The sequence below is a fragment of the Fistularia commersonii genome, chromosome 23 (assembly GCF_037954325.1).
Source record: "Fistularia commersonii isolate RoL2024-O1a breed Wild chromosome 23, RoL_Fcom_v1.0, whole genome shotgun sequence".
NCBI classification, from domain to species: Eukaryota; Metazoa; Chordata; class Actinopteri; order Syngnathiformes; family Fistulariidae; genus Fistularia; species Fistularia commersonii.
In genome coordinates, this window is record NC_141306.1 from 6,253,852 (window position 1) to 6,277,289 (window position 23,438).

Sequence of the window (23,438 nt, forward strand, 5' to 3'; positions counted from 1 at the left end):
TTTTAAATGGAAGTGGACGCTTCCATGCCACATCTCTCCTCATTTCTCTAATGAGAAGTAACAGAGAGAAGAGCTTCAGTTTGGCCGCCGGCCTCCGAGTGTCACTGCAAGTCGGGTTCCTGTTGGTGCAACGACCTGTTGACACCCAAAGGTCAGTCGACATACTGGAGGAAAGTGATGTGGCAGCAGGGACATCTGAAATAAGACCAGTCGGGGCGTGGGGACGGGATTCAAACGGTGAGAGGCCACACGGGGCCCGATCGATGTTTACGGACATTTTAACATCATTTTGATAAAGACAGATTTGCGCGTAAAACAAAATGAATGAGAAGGTTTAGTGGACCGGGATGGAAGCCACGGCTCCAGGCAGACCCAGATAAAGCAGCAGCAGATTGCTTTATCCCATCAGGCTGAGACTAGTAAACAGGCGGTGATCTAACTCTGTGTTCTGGTCCAGTCTCCAGCTGATCCTGTCACTGGCACCGTCGCTGTTGGCAGTTTGTCTTTCAAGGCAGACACCTGCTTAGTCAGCTTACCCAGCCGGTTTGTCTGCGCCCAGAGGTGACGTGAAGCGATATCACACCAGGACACACAATTTGGACATGTCCCCTTTCACCCCTTGAGCCAACTACATAATTATAGAACAATGTTTTAAAACTGGTTGCACGTTTTGTCACTTTAAGACGGACGTGTGTCTCGGGATGTCGGTGCCATCCTGACTTCCTTGCCCGAAACTACACAGACATTTGTAATCAATTTTGAAACGCATAACTTAACACTGTGCAGCCAAACTATTCCACGCATTTCAGATCAACCGGGACTTATTGGAGGTCCTATTAGTCAGAACATGTCCTTGTCTGATGAGTCATATGGTATTTGCCTTGTGATGATATATTACAAACTGAGTTGTTGTTTAAAATGAATCACAAGAGAATGTGTTTGGAAAAACTGCCTCAGCTCTTATTGATCCAGGCCCCACGATTTCATTCCAACTATCCTGACGGATTCTTTCAGCCATAGGTCATATTCTGTAAACCCATTAACATCTTCAAGACTGCAAAAATAAACTAAAAAATAAAACAAAAAGTCTTTATCGGGGAGTGCTGCTTCTGGAGACCCCACACATGGTCAGAATGCTTGGTCAACTGAACAGACTTCCTGGGACAACAGTGCAATATCGGCCATTCCTGTTAATCCTTTAACGTAATTAACCACCATTTATGCCCGATGACGGCAAATTCCTCTCTAAAAGTGGTGCTTAAATTCCTGTGTGGAAAGACAGGGTGAGCACTTTCAAATATTGGTTTCAAATGAAAAAAATATCCCCATCGGTGTTTCCAACACAGCGTTTCACAGGCATGACAGATCATTGTTGAGCCATAGAGGAGAACACACCGTCTGCGCACCTTCACAGCAATTATTCTCTCTAGCCTGCTGTCCAATAAAGAGAGGGCTTGGAACATCGAACAGTGGTGTGTTAATTTTGATTCATTCAAAGGCAAGACTTCTCATCTGGTGCCAGTGTTAAGCAGTCGCGCCACGAAACATTCATTCACTGCTGACCAATACTTTCCATTCGAGGTTTCAAATTCAAGCCTCATGTCTGGACCATCCAACGCAAAATACTTCTCTGAAGTACTTATTTTTACATTATCCATTATTTTCCTACCTTGGCTGCCATGATCATGGAGGAGCCCCCACGGACTCCGAGTATGGGGATGTGGGTCTGGGCCGAAATGAAGTCCAGGATCTGAGCGATGGCCTCCTGGTCGGTGTCGTCGCCAAACACGACACCCTGCAGCCAGTGCTCCGTCATTAGGTCGCAGATGCTTTTGATAATGCTTTTGGGGTCTGTCTCATTCATGGTCAGCACCTCCACGTTGGGCGCCATGTGGAGGAAGTCCTCTTTTTCCCGGGCTCCTGCCAGTGCCACCTCGCTGGAGTTCCCCACCAGCACCACAGCGATGCTGAGACCTCGCAGGATGTTGGGCAGGGGGATGTGGTGAGGAGGAGACTGAGGAATGGGTATGTAGTGACCTCCTCCCTTCTCTCGCCGCGAATGGCAAGCTAAGGGCAGGTGAAGAAGGCATAGCAGCAGGAGAAGTTGGGACAGGCAGCGGGAGCAACTGGTGCGCCGTTGTAGCGATGGACGTGAAGGCAGATGCAGGGCCCGGACCGGCCCTCGTCGCTCCCGGGCGGCTGATGAGGTGGCGGGGGAGGCTCCGGCTCGGCCGTGACGGGGGGAGGGACTGAGGCAGCCACATAAAGGCATGGTGGAGCAGAGGGAGAGTAATACCTGGGGAGAGGGAGGGAGAACTTGGTGAGGTCAGATAACAATTCAACAGAAGAAGGTTGACATCAGCAAAGCGCGCAACATTTGTGAAATACGTGCATTGTATCTATTAGTGAATTCAATGTAACCCCGAAGAAATGGGTTGCTGGAAAAAAAAAAAGCAATTGGGATGAGAGAAGAGGTCACTTTTAAAGTCATAAATCTTGTATTAACAAAAAGACAAACACACATGTATGTAGTATGATGACATATGGCTGACAAGAAACTTCACACCAATCTATAATTCATGCGGGACGTTCTTAAGCATCATTACGGCATATATTATGGAGGACGTAAACACTGCGTCCCGATGAGACGTTATTGTCGTCATTCAGGAAGATAGGAGAGAGGAAGCGAGGAGGAACGGGAGGAAGGAAAGGCTCTCCTCTATTTCCCCAAGCGTCAACACACTCACACTTTCAGCTAAAACAAAATCATTCACAATTGTATGTTTGCAATGAATATTGTTTACACGAAAACTAAACTTGAGAATACCACCGGGGTTTGTTTTTTTTCATATCCTGACAAACAGGAGAAATGATTGCAATTTTATTGATCGCCGAAGAAAATGAATCTGTGTAAACTGCAAAACAAACGCCACAATAAACTTCATAAAGATCCTGACTAATAGATCACCCTTGTAACCCCCCTGACCCCCCCCCCCCCAAAAAAAATTCTGTTATTTTCTTTCCAACTGACACGCTAAAGCAACCCTGCAGGATAACCCCACAAATAGAAGTAGTTTCATGAAAATAACTACCTTACCATTTCTATTCCAAAAATAAAGCTACATTCAATTATTAGTACCTGTAATTGGTACATGTATTTTCAGCTTGAGCCAGAAGCAGGTGTACTGAGCTCCCAGGAAAAAAAAAAAAAAAACAGACACTGAGTGTGGAAAAGTACATATCGAAAGGAAAGAAACGGCAGGTGGCATTAAAGAAGGCCTTTCTCTCAGTGTCAGCAACAAGATGAAATGCTGAATTTACATAAAAACTGATATTAAGTCAATCATGACAGAAATGCCTACCCTTCATAAACCAGCCTTTTGGCTTATAGCACTCACTTCATTTCTTTTGACCACTACTTCCTGACTCCCCGCAAGTGAATCTTGTCTTTATCTCTCTATTGTCAATGTTTATATCGATCTCTGTCCTTTTTGTTTTCAAGAATGGCAATCCATTGGGGGAAAAAAAGAGGAAAGTCAGAAACAAAATGCTAACGCATAATCTGCGAGTGAGATCACAATTGGATTCAAATCATTTCATTTTATAAAGCAACTCCAAGCCAGAGTAGGAGAATGTGGTTTGTAATTAAATCATCAAACAACAGCGAAGCGTTTGGGTCACTGCTGTTTGTCGGCCTTTAGTAGAAACTTCATGGTTTTATCCATTAGCTGGAGCACAAAACAAACAAAAAAAAATCTCGCAATGTGCACCAAGTGATGATTCCACGCTGCATGTGGAAATGAGTGTGCGGCGAGATTTCTGATGCACGTTCCTTCAGTAAGTGATTATGACTGTGTACGTCCCCTGAGATGGGGAGCGGTGTGGGTGTACAGTGGACGGGAAACAATCCCGTCCATGTTCGCCATGGGCTTTGTGACAAGATGTGCATGGCAAGGTGGGGGGGGGGGGGGGGTAGCTTCACATGAAGGGGTGCATTTTATATTTGTTGCATTTCACAAATGGGCGTTTCATCAAGATGGAGGGAACAAAGACGAAACAGGAAAATAAACAGTAACCACGTCATGCAGCTGACAGGAAAAGAGGCAACGGGGAAGCAGCAAAGGCAAGGAAGAGATTGAGAGAGGGATGAAGGGACATATGCGGAGATGACAGACCAGCTACTTTAGGGAAAACTAATTGCTGGTGGTTCGTCAGCTCTTATTACAGGTCCCGGTGTTAATAGTCAGTTGCGCAGCACTCTCCGGGAAGGATGGAAGGTGGGAGGGAAGGAATTAGGGAGGGATGATAAGAGACATGGGTAGACAAGGGGGAGAGGGGACCGGGAGGAAATAAGGGACGGACGGAGTGTAAATCAAGGAGGACTTTCGGTGAGACACGGGAGAGGTGAAAGCAGAGAGCGCGGCAGGAGGAGAAAGGAGCGACAAAGGACGAGAGAGAGGGACAGGAGCAACGGATGGACCGGCGAGAGAGAAGGAGAGAGGATGCCCTCTTAGGATCTGGACTTCTCTGGTAGCACTTTGTTTCCATGGCAACAATTAAAAGAGATCTACATGCACACACATACAGAAAGCGCGGAGATACACACAAGCGCGCACACATATATTGAAGTGGGCATTGATCTTGCATGTGCCATGAAACATCCCAGCATAACTGCTGTGATGTGTGTGTTGAATACACCCATCTCAGTGGGTGTATTCAACACACACTCTGTGAGGAATGTGCTCAGATTAGCATAAAATCCTTTAATACACTTTAAGTGATCTCTCTCACACACACACACACACACACTTTTTTGCACAAACACACAAAGTAAACTTGCTTTTTATCTCCTAGTGTCTCTGAATACACACACACACTCACAGACAGACACACATACATATACACACACACACACACACACACACACACACTCCTCTTACCCACCATTTGTTCTATTAGCCACACCAGCGCACACAGCATTCAGATCAGTTACACACGGGTGAATTGCGGATAGCCTTTACTTTACTAGGCCAAGACACCCCCGCCCCACGTCAAACACTCATGCACGCTTTTGTGTGTATGAACATGCAGAAATGCTCTCCGCAAAAAGTGTGTGCGCTTGGGTGTATTTAACTAAGAAATATATTTAAGTAGCAATCTACAGTCTTCCGAGTCTATAAAATCCTCTGAAAGGAGAGGATGTATATTTTTATGAAGAATTAAAACTGAAAAATCTTTACACATGTCAGAGAGAAGATATAGCTTGAGATAAGATTTGCTAAGCTGTCGGTGAGCATGGAGAAGCCTGGGTTGGAGGCCATCACTGAAAAAGCGTGAAAAAACATGGGACCATATCTCCGACCACGGAGCAGGAATGTACCAGGTAAGACACGGCGGACATCTTGTAGGGACAGCTGGGAGCTGTGAGATGATGTGTTGGGTTGTGACACGTACATGTTGTGCCAAGGAAGAGATGTCATTTGTGTCATCCTAAATTTATAAAAGGACAACAGTGCCAGGCAATCATGGTCCGCCGTGGACCGTCAAACAAATGTCAGATATGGCTTCGGAGAAAGGATCCCAGGTGAATCGGGTCACGTGCCTGATCATCCTGCAGTTGAAGCCTCAACTGAGTGCGTGGAAGAGAAAACAACCCCTAATACGGCTTTTCATGACCGATGATGTGAGCCAAATAACGTCTGTTGCTTTTCTCCTGGAATAATGACATTTAGCCCGGCGTTCCCGACGACGCAAATCATTATAATCTGCGCCTCATTTGATAATTGACTTCTTAAAAGCTCATCTCTTGAGAGAAGAGACACGAAATATACCGAAGCAAAGAAAGAAAAGGATGTCTCATTTTTGGTCAAATGTACTGTACTGTACCTGTAGTTTCATCAGATATTTACACGCAATACATATATATGGAAAGAGAGAGTGAATACTTTCTTGAACAACTGCTACTCCAATAAAAGCTGCATTTTCATCCAGTTACTGTTGAATCTTTTTCAATCATAAACATACAATCAAGTATATAAAAATAATTACAATTCATTGGGTTAAATCTACATGCTGCATGTTCTTATATGTTCTATTGCTGCCTTTTTCTCTTGTCTTTCAACTTTTCAACCCCTTGACCTGACTTGACACACAATTCCCTGACTGATAACATACATCCATTGATTTGGTCTATTTGTGAATTTTAACCATTTTCAAGCGGAAGGTGATATCACCTTTAAGTTTTCTTTTCTTGAGCATGTGGAGCAGAATGTGAGCAGTGTCTCGGCTGCAAAGGTTTTCCACCCCCAAGAAAAACAAGCTGCCAGAAGCATCCGTCTGCGATGATGCACGCCAACCCTGCAGGACACAAGCTTCTAACTTCTATACTATAGCAACAGGTTCTCTGTCTGTGGTGACCTAGTTTTCTCGGATAATCGCTAACACCACTCCCCCGCAACAAGACAACAAAAATACTAATTGCCAGAAAATGCCTTCATTAGTGATATGAAGCAAAACACTGTAAATAAACACAAAGAATCGTCCAATTCTTGGAATATATGTAATGCAGATTTCCTCTGGAGAAGTAAACAGGACTGAGGTCAAAAATGGGTTGTTTTATCAAATTATATCTATTCAGTGTGTCTTTTGGAATATTCAAATAGTTAGTAATTTCCAGATGCTGCCAAAGTAAAAAAATTAGAAATAATAGCATAAATATTAAAAAAAAAAAAAGAAAAGTGATATCTTAATGTGTCTGTGTGTGGTTCTGAAATTCTGACTCAAAAATGCTAAACTGCTGAAATTGATCCAAACTGAACTCAGATGTTCTTTTTAATTACCGGTAATCAAATCTTCATACCATGATTTTATGATTCAGTTACAAATGCACAGACTTTTTGAAAATGAGTGCATTTGTAAGTAAAAAAAAATGGTTGTGTCAGAGCTTTTTTTTTTTTTCCATTTTAAGCCTTTTCATCCAGGTTAAACTATCATTATCAATGAAGATCAGCTATATTTTTCGGATTGAGGAGACCCTTTTACAGTTGAATATTCTTAACACACTACTAAACAATGGTGACTAAAACTTAATGTGAATGAAGGTTAAACATTATTAGCCTTAATAAAATGTAGTAGTCTCTTTCAGCTCTGACCAGGAGATAAAGCCGCTTCAGTCTGTTGTTATGGTGGGACTGTTACAGCTTCTGTTGCTGTACAACTGTAACAAGTCACGAGTTGGTTTGAGACAAACAATGTTCAAGGAATGAACAGACTGACACCAGCCAAACAAGGATGGCTACGTGGACAATAAACCAAGTAATGGTCATTAATGAATGTCAAGGCCAAAACAGATCCAATTATCGGGGAGGAAAGTCGACTAAGCCTGAATGACAGCTGCCTGCTTTGCCCTTTGCCCTTTCAATGTATTTATGTTAGCCAAACAAATCACACTATTACAACTAACCAGGAATTCACCTGGGAGTTTTTGCTTGTGTCAGTTCAGCCAGTTTGTTAGAGCAGGACTCCCAAACCTCTCCAGTACCATCCTCCCAAATAAAGCTGACAAATGATGGCTCCCAATCAACTCTTGCTGAATTGTAATGTATTGGTTTGCTGATTCTGAGCCATCTGCCAGTTGGCTGGCTTAACTGGTGAACAGGCAGGCAGGTCTGAGTTTGATATGCATCCGAAGCATTATTTTTAACAACGTTTTCCGCTCCCATCGTAATAAACCCACGTGGGAGATGAGGACAGTATCCGTGCTTTGGCATGATGGATGCGCCCGTTTGATGGATTGGGTTTGAAAGGTTACGAACAGCACTGGCTGTGCCTCCATGTCCCTAATGTGTTTTTAGAATTGTCATCTTTTTTGTTATTTTTTTTTTTGTTCAGACCGTGGGGAGAGGGGGAGGGATGAAAACTTTGTACTAATTTCTAATACAAGATTATTCTGGTTTGATATTGATTCAAATGAAAGACAGCACAGGGAAATATTAACAACGTTTCTCAGTCTGCAGTGACGTTTTGAGAAGGCGAACCTCTGGGGAGGTGACTGGGCAACTGACTGGGTCACTGCACTGCATAATGATGAGCAGGATGATGGAAATGCTGCCAACGCTACGATACATGTGTATGTGAAGGAAATGTTGGACTGACATGTGAACTCAGTCACACTGCTCTGATTATTAGTCATTTGGTGTGTGATTAGGTGTTTAGCCTAATGTCTGTTTGGTGTCCTGAAGCAGCCCCCTCGCCTACTGAGACACCGGGAACATCTGCGCTCTCCTCGCTTCCCTCTCTTCCCTTCATCTGAACCCGCTCCTTCTCTACGTCTTTTTGTATCATTTATCATCATGTCCTGGAAGATGCTTCCTCTCAATTCTATCACTTCTCTCTCCTTTGCACTCAGTGCACAGCGTCAGGTTTCTGAGGTGTGTTTACATGAAAACCGGTGAAAGGGGGGTTGAATGGCAATTTTTCCCACATTTATCGCCTGATTTCGATATTTGGTAAGATGGTGCAAAATGGCAGTGAAAGACAATCGCTCATGTCTGTGTGACTTTAAACCGTCTATCTTAACCAGAGTGTCAAGCAAGCCATCATTGGCTGACATTTTATGGGAAATAAGAATGCACTGATGGGAGATGCATACAGTGCATTGGGAGCAGAAGCAGAAATGGCATCAAACTCACTTCCAATCAAGGTTTCTCACAGGTATCATTTCTTCGTAAGTGCAGGATTCAATTATGAGCAACGAACATATGTAGGGACAACATTTCAACTCCGGCTTTCAGTCTCCTGCAGGTAGAGCTCAAGCAGGTTCATTTTCAAAAAGAGACTGTTTTTGACTGCTTTGATCCGAGGTTGTTGATGTATTTGGCTCCCCATTGTGCTTAAAGGCTAAACCCTCAGGCAGCATCTTAGCCTGACCCAGGGCAGGCGCTGAAGGATGATGAAAGAAAAGATTACCTGGACAACTTCTCTTGACCACACAGTACTGAAACGGTGGTCTGCTGAATGTGCAAGTACAACCTGCGGTTCCTTGCAGGTGGGAGGAAGGGATCAGACTACCCTGGGTCCAACCTAAAAGTGTATCCTTCAGGGGGCCTTGTGAGTCATTTGCATGGCTCTTTCTGTCTGCGTAGCTCTGAAGCCTCTGGCAGAGGCTCCAAAACCACTTCGAGACTGGTTCTGAACAGAGATCGGAGTTTTCAGGCTTACAAGTAAATGGTTACGTACGACTGTGGTCATTGGTTTTGAATCAAACAGATGTTTGTCATAAATGCTGTAATTTTGACAAAGCAATTTTGACAGCTTTCACTTCCTGTCGATGTGATTTTGTAGTGTTTTGGCACCTTTTTGACAAACCAATCAAAGGTCAGCTCTCGTGCCCTCTAAGAGGCAGGTGCAACCGTGTGCTTGTGTGTGGTCACATTGGTGGCAGAGGAGCAGTTTGCCCACAGAAAGAAAACACAAAGAAATCCAAAAAACTCGCAAATATGTGCAGGCAATTCAGGTTGTATACGACATGTACTGTATATTTGATCCTTTTCACTTTCTTAAAAGAAATATTATTCATTCTTCACGGAGCAGCTATAATCATGCCTGTAAGCCCAAATAAGCAAAATTGCTTTATGTCAGGCATTTACAAATCAAACCCCATTTTAGATCACAAGAAAAGTTGTGGTGACTTTTCTTATTGAGTGAAAAGATGCTGGTTGGAAAAGAAAGGTGCCTGGGATGAAAATTAGCAAGGACATTTGCAATTGCCATTTTGCAAACTGGGCCAGTATACAACAACCGCAGCAGCTTGTAATGTTTTTATTTATTTATCTATTCATTTATTTTTAATCTTTGTATCTTTGACTTAACTTAAAAAGCAGAAATTGATCTGCATCTGTGGCTCAAATTCAAAGTCTCTAGATCACATTTTGGATGCAATGAGGAACAAGCCTTTATCTTAATTATGAGACTGTGCGAAATCACCATCCTTAATGAATTACTGAAATTATGAGCATCGTAAAAATCTTGCTGGCCTCCAGCCAGCATTCTGTGTCGCTGTAAACAAACGGTGGGGCAAAACCCATAAATGCTGAAGTAAAGCTGAGTTTTAAAGTCTTTACAGCTATTCAGACTCTTCTATATATAGAGGACTTCCAGCTGCTAAAATAGTCCTCCTGTGGTGAAGAAAATTCAATTTTATACATTTCTTTCCAGAATCAAATTGACCTTTAATCCCTGCGCGAAAAACCCTCTTAAAGATAATGTAGCATTTCTTGGTAAAAGTATCTGCCTCAAGATTTTAGTCTGATAAGGTTGCACAGGATTGAATTCTAAGTGCACTTTAAATTTAAAGTGCACTCGGAATTTAGTCCTTTGTGAACTTTCCTTACATCTCTTCACACTGTTCATCCCTGCCGGAGCTACAGTTTGAAGTTTGCGCTCCGGTCCTAAAAACTATCCGATGGAAACAGGAACTGTATTCATATGGTCAAAGTTGAACCCATTAGCAACAGCTGGTCCTCACTGTAATTGCAGGTATTTCAAAGTTTGAACGTACTGTCACTATCTTCTGACCAGGCTGGGTATGGGCAACACATGCGCTTTTAGTCACAACAAACGATAAAAAGTTTCGCCCCCAACTAGGTGAGTTCTGGAACTACTCAGTGACATAGTTTTAGTGCTGAACGCCTGGCCTTTATATAGTTCAAGGAAGTGACTTGGGATAGTTTGTGGACAAAAGGGTAACAAAAGCCCAAAACTCAACTGGTCAATTCACTGACTGTAAACTAAAGCATGTTGAATCTTTTGACTGGATCGTATTTTTGCATATCAAGTCTACCTTGTAGACACTTAAAGACTCTTGACTGACAAATGTGTTTTGACAACGCTCTGGAAGATAAGCCGATGGTCGCGGGGATCTTTCCCAGCGACACGATTCTATTTACACCTACTCCACAGAGCAGAAGAGACGCTTAATCTTCTCCATGATTTGTAGCCTCAGCATTGAAATCCCTGTCTTGCAACAGTTCTTTTTTTCTTTGCTTTTATTTATTTTGTCTTGCTGTCTTTCCACCTCATTCTATGTCCCTACCTTCTCTCTCCACAGCTGCCTTGCGTGACCATTCGTCCCTCGGTCCACATGTCACTCTTTACGTGCACGGGGCTGTTCGTGGGGAGACATTCTGCAGACTACATTGTCTTTTAAAAGGTAAGATTGAGGAAAGAAAGAGTCCTGTACATGGAGTGACCCTCGTGCCAATAACAGCGCTGTAATCACTTTAAATGTGTTTTATTGTCAGCTTTTCACAGATTAGAGCCACAATAATCTATCCTCCTCCATCCATCTCATTCTAAGCTGTTATTTTTGGCACCAGGATTCTGCCTTTTTGGATTAGTAGGTTTGCAAGTGTGTGTGTGTGTGTGTGTGTGTGTTTTCCTTCGTATGTTGAGTGTATTTACTGTACTTGTGTGTGCTGAATATCAGGTAGTACAGCAAGGTATCTAAACATTTCTGTTGTGATTTCAAGTGTCTTTTTTGAAAAAAATGTTCTCTTAAACATAGATAGTTCTGATAGAATACGGCTGCAAGCTCAAAACGCACCCCTTCAAGTGAAAATCAGCATCTCATGGGTACGAGTCTACACATCAAAAGCCATGCAGAACATGGACTAATCCACTTTCTTGGTGAGCGTGTATGTGTGTTGGTGTGTGTGTGTGTGTGCGCACCATGTCTGCCAGTGCTGCACTCATATCACTTGCCCTGCAAGAACGAAAAAGTCTGCTTCCATGAAAACTGTATTGTAAATACAAACATGACATTAGAGTCCTATAAATAGGGGCTTTAACTCCGGCAAAAGACTAATTACTTGGTTAGTGAGAAAAATAATTATAATATTTGGTAAGTTTTTTTTCAACAGCAGCCACCAACAAAAATGTGATTAAATCTCTTACTTTTGCTCCTTTACTGATCTAATCATGCCGACACATTGTAGAGAGCTCTCTCTCCACTCTCCCCTCAGGCTGAATATTGACTGATGAGTTCAATTTTCACCTATCAATTTTGTTGCTAATTTTACACATCTCAATTAATCCCAGGTATTCTTGCATTGGATCTGCTATGATTAGATGCTGCAGGGGATGGATTTGACTGTCTAAAGTGCTGATGGTGCCTTTTTCACAGGTTTTCCATAAGTGTCCATTATAAACAAAGACAGGACATGGGCCTGTACTGCCAATCTTCTAAGGTTGCTATTTTTTCACATGATCATCACTATTTTCTTGCAGACGTAGATGTATCTCAGCTGTCTGTCTTGCAGGCTGGCCTACTGAGCGTCTCTCTGCTGTGGGATGATGATGAGAGTCCCCAGAGGGATAATGACATGTAAGAGTGTCTCTCTGACGGATGTCAACCGCATTAAATCCCACCCAATGCTCAGGCTGAGAGTGATGCACACCTCGAAGAAAAACAGCAACACTATAGACTTGACATGGACAGGCAAGAGGGACTGGCAACGGCTGCTTTGATACACAAAGAGACACTTAATCAGAGTGGCCAGCTGACCAGCAGCTATCCAGCGGATGAATTCCAATCATAGTGAATGGAGAAAGTGATCTCCACAGTGCTAAAACAGCTATTCAAATACCAGTGTGAGAGGATGTGTGCTGCAGACATGCTTGGTTGAGCACGCACACACCTCGATGCTATTCGTAATTTCAACTGGGCCAGAAGTCTGACGCAATCTCACAGCTTGAAGTGGTAAAATTTCACTGATGAACCAAAATCACCGAGAGAAATGAAAGTTTGGAGAAACATAAAATACAGGAAGAAACTGACGGAACAGAAGGTGAAATTCTGACATTATTATCCTCAAATAGATGGAACCCAAGGGGATTCTTTTACATTCATTGATCATTTTAGTTAGTTAATATTTACTGAGGGTTTATATTTAACAAACAAAAAAAAAAAGCTGGTATCTCATTTCTCATTCCCCTGGGTGACTCTGGCTCAGTGTGGAGAGCTGGTGAAATAAAAAGCAGACATATACTCTAAAACAAGTCTCCACTTGAACAAACTTTCCAAATGATGCAGCGGCTGAAATTGTTTACATATGAATATTCATCCATGCAAATGAAACCAAATGATGGCCCCGACTATGGGGAGCATGTTTAAACGATGATCTGACTCTAGCTCATGTCAGGAGCCCTCCAGGGCCACTCGCCATGACAACCCAAAGGACTCTGCAGCACCGCAGCCAACAGGGGGAATCGCTCCAGTACCTTCCATTTTCGACCCATTATCATTCATGAGTTTGTTTGCGCAGAGCTGTTAGGCTGAATTCTGGTTTGTCTTTCCTCCGTCCGCCCTGCGGATGAGAGCACCAGCACACTATTGCAACTCATCTGACACATTCTGTTCGTTCACGTTAGCTCGAATGAGGCCTCTCTCATCTTTGAAAGTCCCTAGGATGGGTCAGTTATACTACCGTGACATGCCAAAGATCATAAATTTGAGAAAGAGCTCCTCAAAGAAGACGTGATATTCCTGAGAGAAGCTTTCAGGACGCCCAGTGTGCATTAAAATATTCATATATTTAGGATTTATTTATTTGGTTTGACAGTAGAATAATGCCGTTGTTGCTGCTCTGTGAAAATGAAAAAGCGAAACTGTTTCCTCCCCTGTCCGGCCTGTTCTCTCTGCTGCCTCTATCACCGTGAATAGCATAAAAAAGTCATCACCCATCCAACATGACTGGGAGACAAAGGCCTCCCCTTTCTACAGTCATAATACTCCCCGCCCTGCCCGCGCTGCTGTGACAGAGTCATCCTACCCAAGATATTTCAGGTGTTTTGATAATTAAAGGGGCATGTGGGCAACATGGCCCCCACTGTGTTTCAGCCTTCGTAATGGTTAGATGTTATATAATGGTGTTGACCCCAGTGGTGTTGACCCTCCATACTGAGTTATTATATTTATACAACCGCTAAGCTGCTCAACTATTTCACAACATTGTGAGCCTTCAGCAACCGCGCACGGCCCGAGCACGGTCCAGACACTCGGTTTCTGCTGTAAAAACTGAACAGGGGAAGCAGGAGAGCAGCCAGAGCAAGACGGCGACGGGGAGAAGAAGTGAGCTCTGTATATTTTATTCAGTGGAAGCAGAGTACAATTCATAACTCTGCCTGACTGTTTCACAGTTTTAATTAAAAAGTTGCGTTATAGTGCCAGTGGTAACGTCGTGATTTATGAAGGCCTGATCACAGGCTCGCATCAACCAGAGAGATTGAGCCCGCAGTCAAGGAGTGGACAGGGTGCCGGAGCTCATGTGGACAGGAAGTGTCTCACAGTGAGGTGGAATGTGAACAACACAGTGTGAGTGTGAAACGACCATACGCTGAACATTGCAACAACACGATTGGCTGGCTGAAGGTAGTGTAATCAAAAGCCAAGTGCTTGAAAAGTTTCATCATTTCTGTGTGTCAACAAGAAATACACATCTGATTGGCAAATTTTTCAGATGTATTTTAGGTTCTTGTTATATTTTGATGACCAAAAGGGAACCAAATTATATTATTGTCACCTTTTCACATGGCATTTCATGGTGGGTGCACGAATAACATTTCAGCATCATTGTAGAACATACAATTAAAGGTCAGAAAGATAGATCCGTGTGATGGCAAGTAAACTGCAATAAATAAAAGTAATAGCAGCTGGATTAAGTTGTTCTGTAGATTAAAAAAAACTTGTATTATATTATAACTTTTATTTTATTGGTATTCACTGGAAAAAGCCTCCGGACTTAAACCTTCAACACACACCCCAATTGTCACTTTTAACACCTTTCTTGCTTTAAAAGCCCATAAATAAAACCCCTTAAACATATATATACATATATATATATACACACACACATATATATATAAAGCATATCTTACTGTGAGCCATACAGCTCTTTGTTATATACAGGAATAAAATGTGAAACACAAATATTCCAAAGCAAGCAGCCACCCCCACTGAGAGGTGACAACTCCAGTGGAACATCCACAACCAAATTCACAACAAATTTACTGATAACCTGCTAGCAGATTATTTTCTTTTTATTGTAATTTCTCACCCAACAGCATAGAGATCTTCCTGTTGTATTTCCTTTAAATGTCTGCGATAATTCTGCATCACTCTGAAGAACTGAAGTAGCTTTAACTGTGTGTTAGCTGTTTGTTGCTGAGCTTTTTCTCAGGATAAGTTCTTATCTTCATTTCTAATGGCCTCCTTTAAATCTGTTCTCTCAGAATTAAGTAGGAATTCTGATGGCTTATTTGACCAGATCCTTTTGGATAGATGAGATATTGAAGACATGACTGAAATTATCAACCCATGTAATGGGTTAAACCCATTTTAGTCACTTTGGTGGAGGGATTTGATTGTGGCCTCAAAAATGAAAAGACCAACATCACAGTGTATTGAGAGGCAAATGGTGATTCAGTAAAAAGGTTGTTTTTGCTGAGCGTCCGTCACAGCGGCAGCATCACTTCACCCTCGGGTCATAAAAGTGAGCATCCTCCCAAATAGACCTTTGGACTTCGATGCGCTGTCCTTATGTCGATCCAGGGGTTTGGCAATTCTACCTCTTAATGCAAAATAACTATTATTACTATTATCATTACTATTAATATATTCAATTACATTGTCAGCGGATGACACATGGTAAACTCTGCCTTTTCAGCCCAGCTTGTGTCAGCATTTGTCAGGTGATACAATCTGTCTGATGGTACTTTTAACTTATAATCCTTACATTAAAAAATATCTCTAGCTTTAAAATAAATTGTGAATTCGTGCATAAATGTAAATGAAATTAAGCTGTGCAGAAAGACAACAATCTTGAGTGAATAAAACTCCTTCCCCAGAAACATCAACAATCCTTTCAAACAGAGACGAACCTGACTTGTGGATTAATGACACATTACAAAGTTTTACTAGTCACTCATCTCAACAGTTCTGATCTATGACTTTTTGTGTGGACTTGGATGATGGCCACTGAGAGTAACAGGACTTGTATGCTCGCTCCCCTGTCTTACGGAGACGTATGCTGCCATAGGTTCTTTTGAAAACTCTTTAAATAAAACCAAAATAAGTTGCCCTTCTCAATTCAGGTGTAGGATTCAGTTTCTATGAACTCTGTGCACAGACGAGAGTTTGCATATCTGAAATTGGTTCCTGTCACAGCTTTGAAAACCAGACAAACGACAGGTATCATCCAAGAAATCATGGTCAGAGAGGCCTTGTATTTAAGGTTTTCGAAGAGGAAAACAATATTTTAATCTTGGTGCTTAAAGGCTGAGTCACTATGGCATGTAAACACTACGTAGGCTGCTGGAATGCGATCAGGGCAGACTGCCAGCAGCACAGCTAGTTTGGCATTCTATAATGGGCTGACTGTTTTTTGACTAGCCTCAATTACTCCCTGACAGGTTCGGTTAAGGCTTATCAGTGTGAAGAAGTAAATCTATTGATGACAGAACATGGATTCTACTACCTGAGACCTCTGGAGTCTTAAAGAAACAGAAAACTCTATTTGTGACTCCTTTAATGCTGTTTAAAATGGTGTCACTCAGTGTAAGAAACACTAACTCCAATAGATAATTTTCCCATCCCTGTTTCTAGTATTTTGTTTTTTTAAGGATGGAAGCACCAACACATTTTTTTTCCCATTGTAGGGAAAAAAATACATAACACTGAGTCCATAAATGAGTCTGTTCAATATTAACAAAAGCTTTGCAAGTCACAGATGCAGATTTGGGATGTGTAAAATCGCCATTAGATTGACATCTAATTTGTCACAGATTGCACACTAGCCACTCAGAAGATAATCTTATCAACAATCAACCACATTGATATGATGAGAATTTATTGTTGGAAATAGAGGTATATATTTTCTTCCAACATATAAGATAGTCAAAACTGACAATTACTGTTCATCACTAATAAATAGCAGTTCTGGGAGACCTTGGGGCCAGAGATTAATCCCTAAAACAGTCTCGTTTGTCACATGTGGTGAAAGGGATTTCATGTACCACTTCTAAACACTGAGTTATATCAATAACACTATTGTGTAAGAGGATATAGGTGTCAATAGACAGGCACGCATGCACACACAGGCACACACACACACCCGCACACACACACCTCATGGGAACACCAGCTACCACATACTGACTTTATGCTAAGTACCAGTTTAACTCCACTGTCTGCACTGGACTGATGACTAGTAGTGTATTGTATCAATGACTTTGTCTGGCCCACTTTCTTGAACCATGTCCCAGATATCAGATGATCCCTCGGTTGATTGTGCCTGATAAGAGGTGCAAGGTTTGAGACCTTGGACTGCAGCATGAAATAATTCCACGGTGGTCAAAGACATCTGATATTTTCTGCTGCTGGTTTGAACAGCATGTTGCATATTTCACTTGCATAAGACTGGAAGCTTAAGGGTGGAAAAAAATAATTATGATATAGCCCTAATCACCCTAACCACAGGTTTGATCCAGTGAAAATAAAAACAATATGCAAGCAGTGCAAAAAAACAAGCCATCACACCTGTTGTTTAGTAAATAATTGGCATAGTTGTGCCACAGTCCATATCAGCAGTAACTGATGTAACTGATCAGCAATGCTGAATGGCCTTATTATAGCTCATATGTTTTTCATAATTGATCCATTCATAGACGTATTCAATGCAGTGAACAAACAACAACCAGAAAACAGCTTTCTGATGGGCTGGTGCATTTTAAGTTGCCGGAAAATTGTAAAAACTTTTTGCTTTTCTTTGTTTGTCAGGGTGTTTTCTTGTACTGTGTACCTATTGATGTTTTGCATGAATTACAACAAGGCATTGAAAGACAGTTTGTGGTTAAGTAAGACGGCTAGTGTGCAATGCCTTCAGTATAATTTTTATTATTTTTGGTTAGTTTCCTCTCTAATTGACACCAGTTTAATGACACACTTTCACAATGAAAGGTCAAGACACAGTTAGTTGCAAACAGTTTGGGAAGAGGTGACCTCTCCAGGTAATGTTATCTCAGGCCAAGTGCCTCTCACCACATTAACCAAGCAGCCTTTTACAACGTCTTTAAATTACTGTCAAAGAAACAAATTAGGAAGGATGTCATCTCACAGACGATGCGGCACAGTTGTTAAAAATCATGCTCCGCTGTGCAACACAATCCATGAGGGAAGGATTCGCTGAGCAATAAAGATGATTGGATGTGAGGAAGCAGAAAAAAACCTTCATGGTTAATATACAGCTACTGGAGGACTGCCAAACAAAACCCTTTAAAAAAGGACGGTTTATAAAAAAATGGTTAAATGATTTCAGTTTACTATATAAATCATTGTATTTGTTATTGACAGAGAGGTTAGCATACAAAAAAATGTGTCACTCAAAGTGAAACGTCACTGTGGGAAGACCTCCAGCCACTGCAGCAGCTGATGGGCCAGGAAATGGTGAGAATGCAGAAGCGGGCGACTGGAGAGGAATTCATCTTCTTGAGATCTGGTCACAGAGCATAGCTGCCGTCTTGCTTGTCTTCACAGGCTGAGAAGGTAGCTTTAACTCGAGTGTAGTAAATGTGCAAATGGAAAAACTAAACATTTACACAGTTTGATAGTCATGTGTAAGGACGATTCATGCTATTTCTTTTACACCATAATACCTTGAAGATCAAGAGGTAAGTAAAGAGCAGACCAGAACCTTGTCATGGTCTATCTTGGGGCTGTGTTCACACATGTTGCGCCCTGCAAATGTTTTCTGACGCCGCGATGATTCACCACTAACAACCACTAGAGGCTTTTTGGAGGAAGCAGGTTGCATATAATCAGAGATAAAGTTTGCTCCGGCCCTCGGGGAAAATCTGTCTGCTAAAATGCTTCCCAGGTGTTTTATATCTCATGCAAAACTGACTCATGTTTTTGACCAGGTGTCAGGAGGAGGGATGTGTACTGCAGTGAACATATAGCTATTTATAAAGGGATTCATTTCCCTGCTTTCTCAGCTGAACTTTTTCATGTGACTGCAGGTGTTTAGCAAAATATGTTGAAGTTTTCCCCAGAACTAAAGCCGACTTTAATGAAATGAGAAATAGTGGGTAAGACAAACAGCACTCTGCAATGTTGGAGCCTGTTGTTTCATGGGTAACAATAGGTCCTGACTGTCCTGCCTTTTAAAACTTGGAAAGCTGACCATAGATTAAGCTGCGAAAGGAGAGTGTAATATATGTTGAGAATGGGGACAAAAGTTGACATACAAGATGGGACCTAGTGCATCAACTGCGATGAGGCATGAGAGGAAGCATTTGTCACTGATCGTTCAATTCATTCTGCAATATGGTACCATATTGTGCTGTGGGATGAGGTCACCACACTGACATGAACAGTGAGGACCAACAAAATTGAAAACATCACCCCAGATAAGGAGACCAAGGCGTCCAAGGACATCGGCACTGTGAAGTTGAGAAATCGATGAGCACGTGACTGCGGGACTAATCAAGCACCGGCTGATATCACAATATGTAAGATTCATCCCCACAGACCTGAACAGTAGATATACTGCATCAAGCCTTTCATTGCATTTCGACAGGTTCTGTTATGTTATGGTACGTCTGCGTATTGCTTTTGTGTTAAAAATGCAGTTTTAGAATAACAATTAACTATTTCATACTGAATTTATTTTCATAATATGTCTTGTGAATTTGGGGTTAAGTATTGCTTCATGCCAGCCAAATATATTTTAACAGCTTTTCCCATTATAGATAGTTTGTTAAAACAGCCTTGGGCGGAGAAGCTCTACAAGCAAAAGCCAGGGATGAGGCAGAATGAGGCTTTAGTTGAATCACTGTCACAATCATTTCATGTCATTTTTTTGAGACTTGTGTTCCTGTTACTGCTGAGAAAAAGCTCCACAGCCTATTTGAGCATTCATAGGCCATATATTAAATGTCATCAAGGCATGGCAAATTATGACAGTAACTATCTGACTTGGATCGAGTGTGAAAGGCACTTGAATTTATTTGTTGAGGTTCTTTTGTTTTGATTAAAAAATTTGGACATTAATGTCAATCGCAAAGTGCCATCAGAGCAAAGTTCTGAGATCAAGATGCGGACTGATAAACATCACAATTAGCCCCTGATGATTGACTCTTGAGCTATCTTGGATATTTCAACATAAATAAGACAGAAAAGAGACCGCGTGAAAAAACGAAAGAAATGTATTTTGCTACATGCCGTTGTACATGCAGCACTGCCTTTCATGCTGTTCGGTCAAAATACACAGCATATCGGTGAAGATGTCCTACATTTTACCAATCACTGATGAGCAGAGGGCAGCCTCTTATCAGCACCCAGGGTTCAGTGTCTTGCTCTACAATACTTGCTCAGGATCTGAACCAGGAACCTTTGGTTCCAAGACAACTACTCCAACCACCTGAGCCACAACCCAAAATTATGACCATGGGAAAGAACTTCCTGTTGTGCGTCCAAGATGTATCATCTGACCATGACATCCTGATTTCAGGATGTCTGAGAGGGAAGAACAAGAGAACAAGGTTGGGCAAACCACTATGGCAATCTTTGTAATTAGTGACATTTCTGCATAATATCCAAGTTATTGTACTGTGCTGATTCCACTATGTACTATTTCAGTATCTCTACTCATCTTAAGCTCAACAGTTATACAGAAATCACCATCACTGAAGACACACTTTCACTGTCCAGTATCCTTCTACAATTATTCCATCATGCAATGTGTAGGGTTATAAAGTCCAGAAACAGATTAATGAAATAACATGATGATTGAAAGTCTGTTGTTTGATAGCATCGGCGGTGTGTGCGTGTGTGTAATTCCGCCAGAGAAAATGGATCCTAAGTGATTTACAGTGGCACAGAAGCCCTGGTGAGTGCACTGAACACATTGTTAAGAGTTTGCCATGCAAAGGTCTTTTCATGGTTGGGTCAGTCTGTACATGAGTGATTTTGCATCTCACAACACACACACACACGCGCACACGCGCACACACACACACACACACACACACACACACACACACACACACACACACACACACACACACACACACACACACTCCTTGAGTTATAGTAAGATATAGATCTAGAGCTTGGAGGTGTTGGTAATGAAACTCTGTGCATGCCAACTGCTGTAAAACCTCCCAGAAGAGACGAAACAAGATGAATCGCATTGACCTGAGACACTAAAAATAAAAACATTAGAAGGGATTGAGTGTAGAAAGAGAATATTGGTAATTGTGTACGTATTGGCTGTGAAAGGATAATAATAGTAATAATAATAAACATTTTTGCAAACTGAACCAAGCCTGATGGAATTAACTTTGTTCTGACAGTAACATTATGTCCAATTAAGCCAGTCCCAAAATAGACAGATTTTGATTAATACCTGTGTTCAAGACTGAACTTGTGTTTGTGTGTTAAAGAGAACCTGATACAGAGACCTGGTGAAGACAGAGAGCATTGTAGAGTGAAGGAAAAAAAGGATGAGAAAGATGGGAGTGCGGTACGAGCATAAATGGATGAGAAATGGGAGGAACGCAAAGAGAGAAAGGGAACGATTGCAGGAGTGAGAAGTAAGAACTCACACTGCATTGAAGCTCAGAGTGCCTCACTTTCTTTATGCCTGCATTTCTTTTCAAAAGCTCACTGCAGTGTTCTGGTCTTGCTACACAGTGTGTGTGTGTGTGTGTGCACGCCCGCATGTGTTTGTTTGCTTCCATCTGGGTTGCCCCATTCTTTGTCATTCTCACTGATTGATTTTTCTTTTTAGTCGACCGTAGTCCATAAACACACTACCTCTCGCTCTCTCCCTCACTCTCTCACACACACACACACACACACACACACACACACACACGCACGCACGCGTACACACGCACACTTGCAGTAAAGTGACCTCACAAGTCCCCTCAATATTAGTTAATAAACCCAAACCCCTGGCTCCTACCTCCTCCTTAACTCTTTCCTCTCCTGTGCACAATGAAAAAGTTGTCGGCCAGCAGCTGTGTTTTTTGCAAACTAATGTTTCAATAACGTTGGACTTTTCAGTTCTATCCAACCAAGGATCCCATCCGAAGGAGAAAAATGAAGAATGCATTTATTTTTCAGAATTTTTTGTGACAACTTTAATTCCCATTTTTATTAGCATGCCAAGTGGCTAATATAATAAACATCAACCAAGGGTGCACTGAGGCAAGAGGAGGGTGCCAGGACATTCAACTTGAACACTATCAATCCACAACATGGCACGAAAGAAAATTTGAAAAAAGAAAAAAAAAAAAAACACAAATCTTGTCACTGCAAAAAATGAATATGCAACCACTATCAATATGATCGAAATTTCCCCCCAGTATAAGAATGGCTGTGCAGCTCTGCAGCTCTGATAATGATTTATAGTTTATAATACAAGCCAGGACAGATCGTATCGTCTGCTGAGTGCTCCGTAGTAATGCGGCCTGTATGTGTCCTCGGGACCTTCTAGCCCAGGACATTTTCAGGCTGATTGCATCTATACCCTCCACTGACGAATACAATACTGTCAGCTGCATGTTTAACGGACTATAACAGTGACCTATGAGCTAGCTAGTCTCCTCTCATTCCAGTACCATTACAAAACAAAACCGGCCATGATTTTGCACCATCAATTTAGTTTCTAGATAGGACTTTCGTGAAAGTCCAAGCACAGAGCCATCATGTAAACAATTTGAAACTTAAATCTCACACACAGTGTGTGTGTGTGAACATGAACATCTCATGTTCTGACATGACATTATCTAGCAAGGCACTGAACCTTCTGCTACCTCTGACCACTGACATTCCTGCTAAAGCAGAATGAAGAAAGGCCATCCAGCCAGGAGACGTTTTGTTAAACTACCGGTTTCATTGAGCAGTCTAACCCAATATTTAAAAAAGTTTATTAGATATTAGAAAATACAATGTATTTGGAGGTCCTAAATGATGGTTTAAGAATCATTCAGGTAACTGATCTGTCTGAGCAGCAGGACCAAGGGCAACAGTCAGCATCAAAAAGAAGCACATCATCTAGTCAGGCATTGCAAAATACGATACAATGTGAAAAACCTTGCATCCATCCCTTCTTCCAGTATTGTATTTTGCAAACTGGTGTATTCACATCTGTTAAGTTTTGTCAGATAACTTCCAGAACTATCTGGGGCATCAATGGATGAATAAATATACTTTGTGTGAAGTGTAATTTATCGTTTGACCAGCCTTTCCATCCGCAAGGAAATGACATTGCACAGTAGCATAAAGAATCCATAAATATAAAATCTCATACACAAAGACATTTTGTCTGGAGTTTCTACAACTGAACTGTCGGATACTAAATCACTATTGGTAATTC

The 23,438-nt window shown here is 41.8% G+C and overlaps 1 protein-coding gene across 1 annotated transcript in view; it reads right to left on the minus strand.

Annotated features, from left to right (window-relative positions):
* grin2ba (glutamate receptor, ionotropic, N-methyl D-aspartate 2B, genome duplicate a) overlaps positions 1–23,438 on the minus strand; it is a 114,529-nt gene that overhangs the window by 75,878 nt on the left and 15,213 nt on the right. Inside the window, exon 4 of the mRNA XM_086170805.1 lies at positions 1,670–2,296. Within this exon, the coding sequence (XP_086026931.1) occupies positions 1,670–2,296 (627 nt within the window). The remainder of the gene's footprint in view (positions 1–1,669; positions 2,297–23,438) is intronic.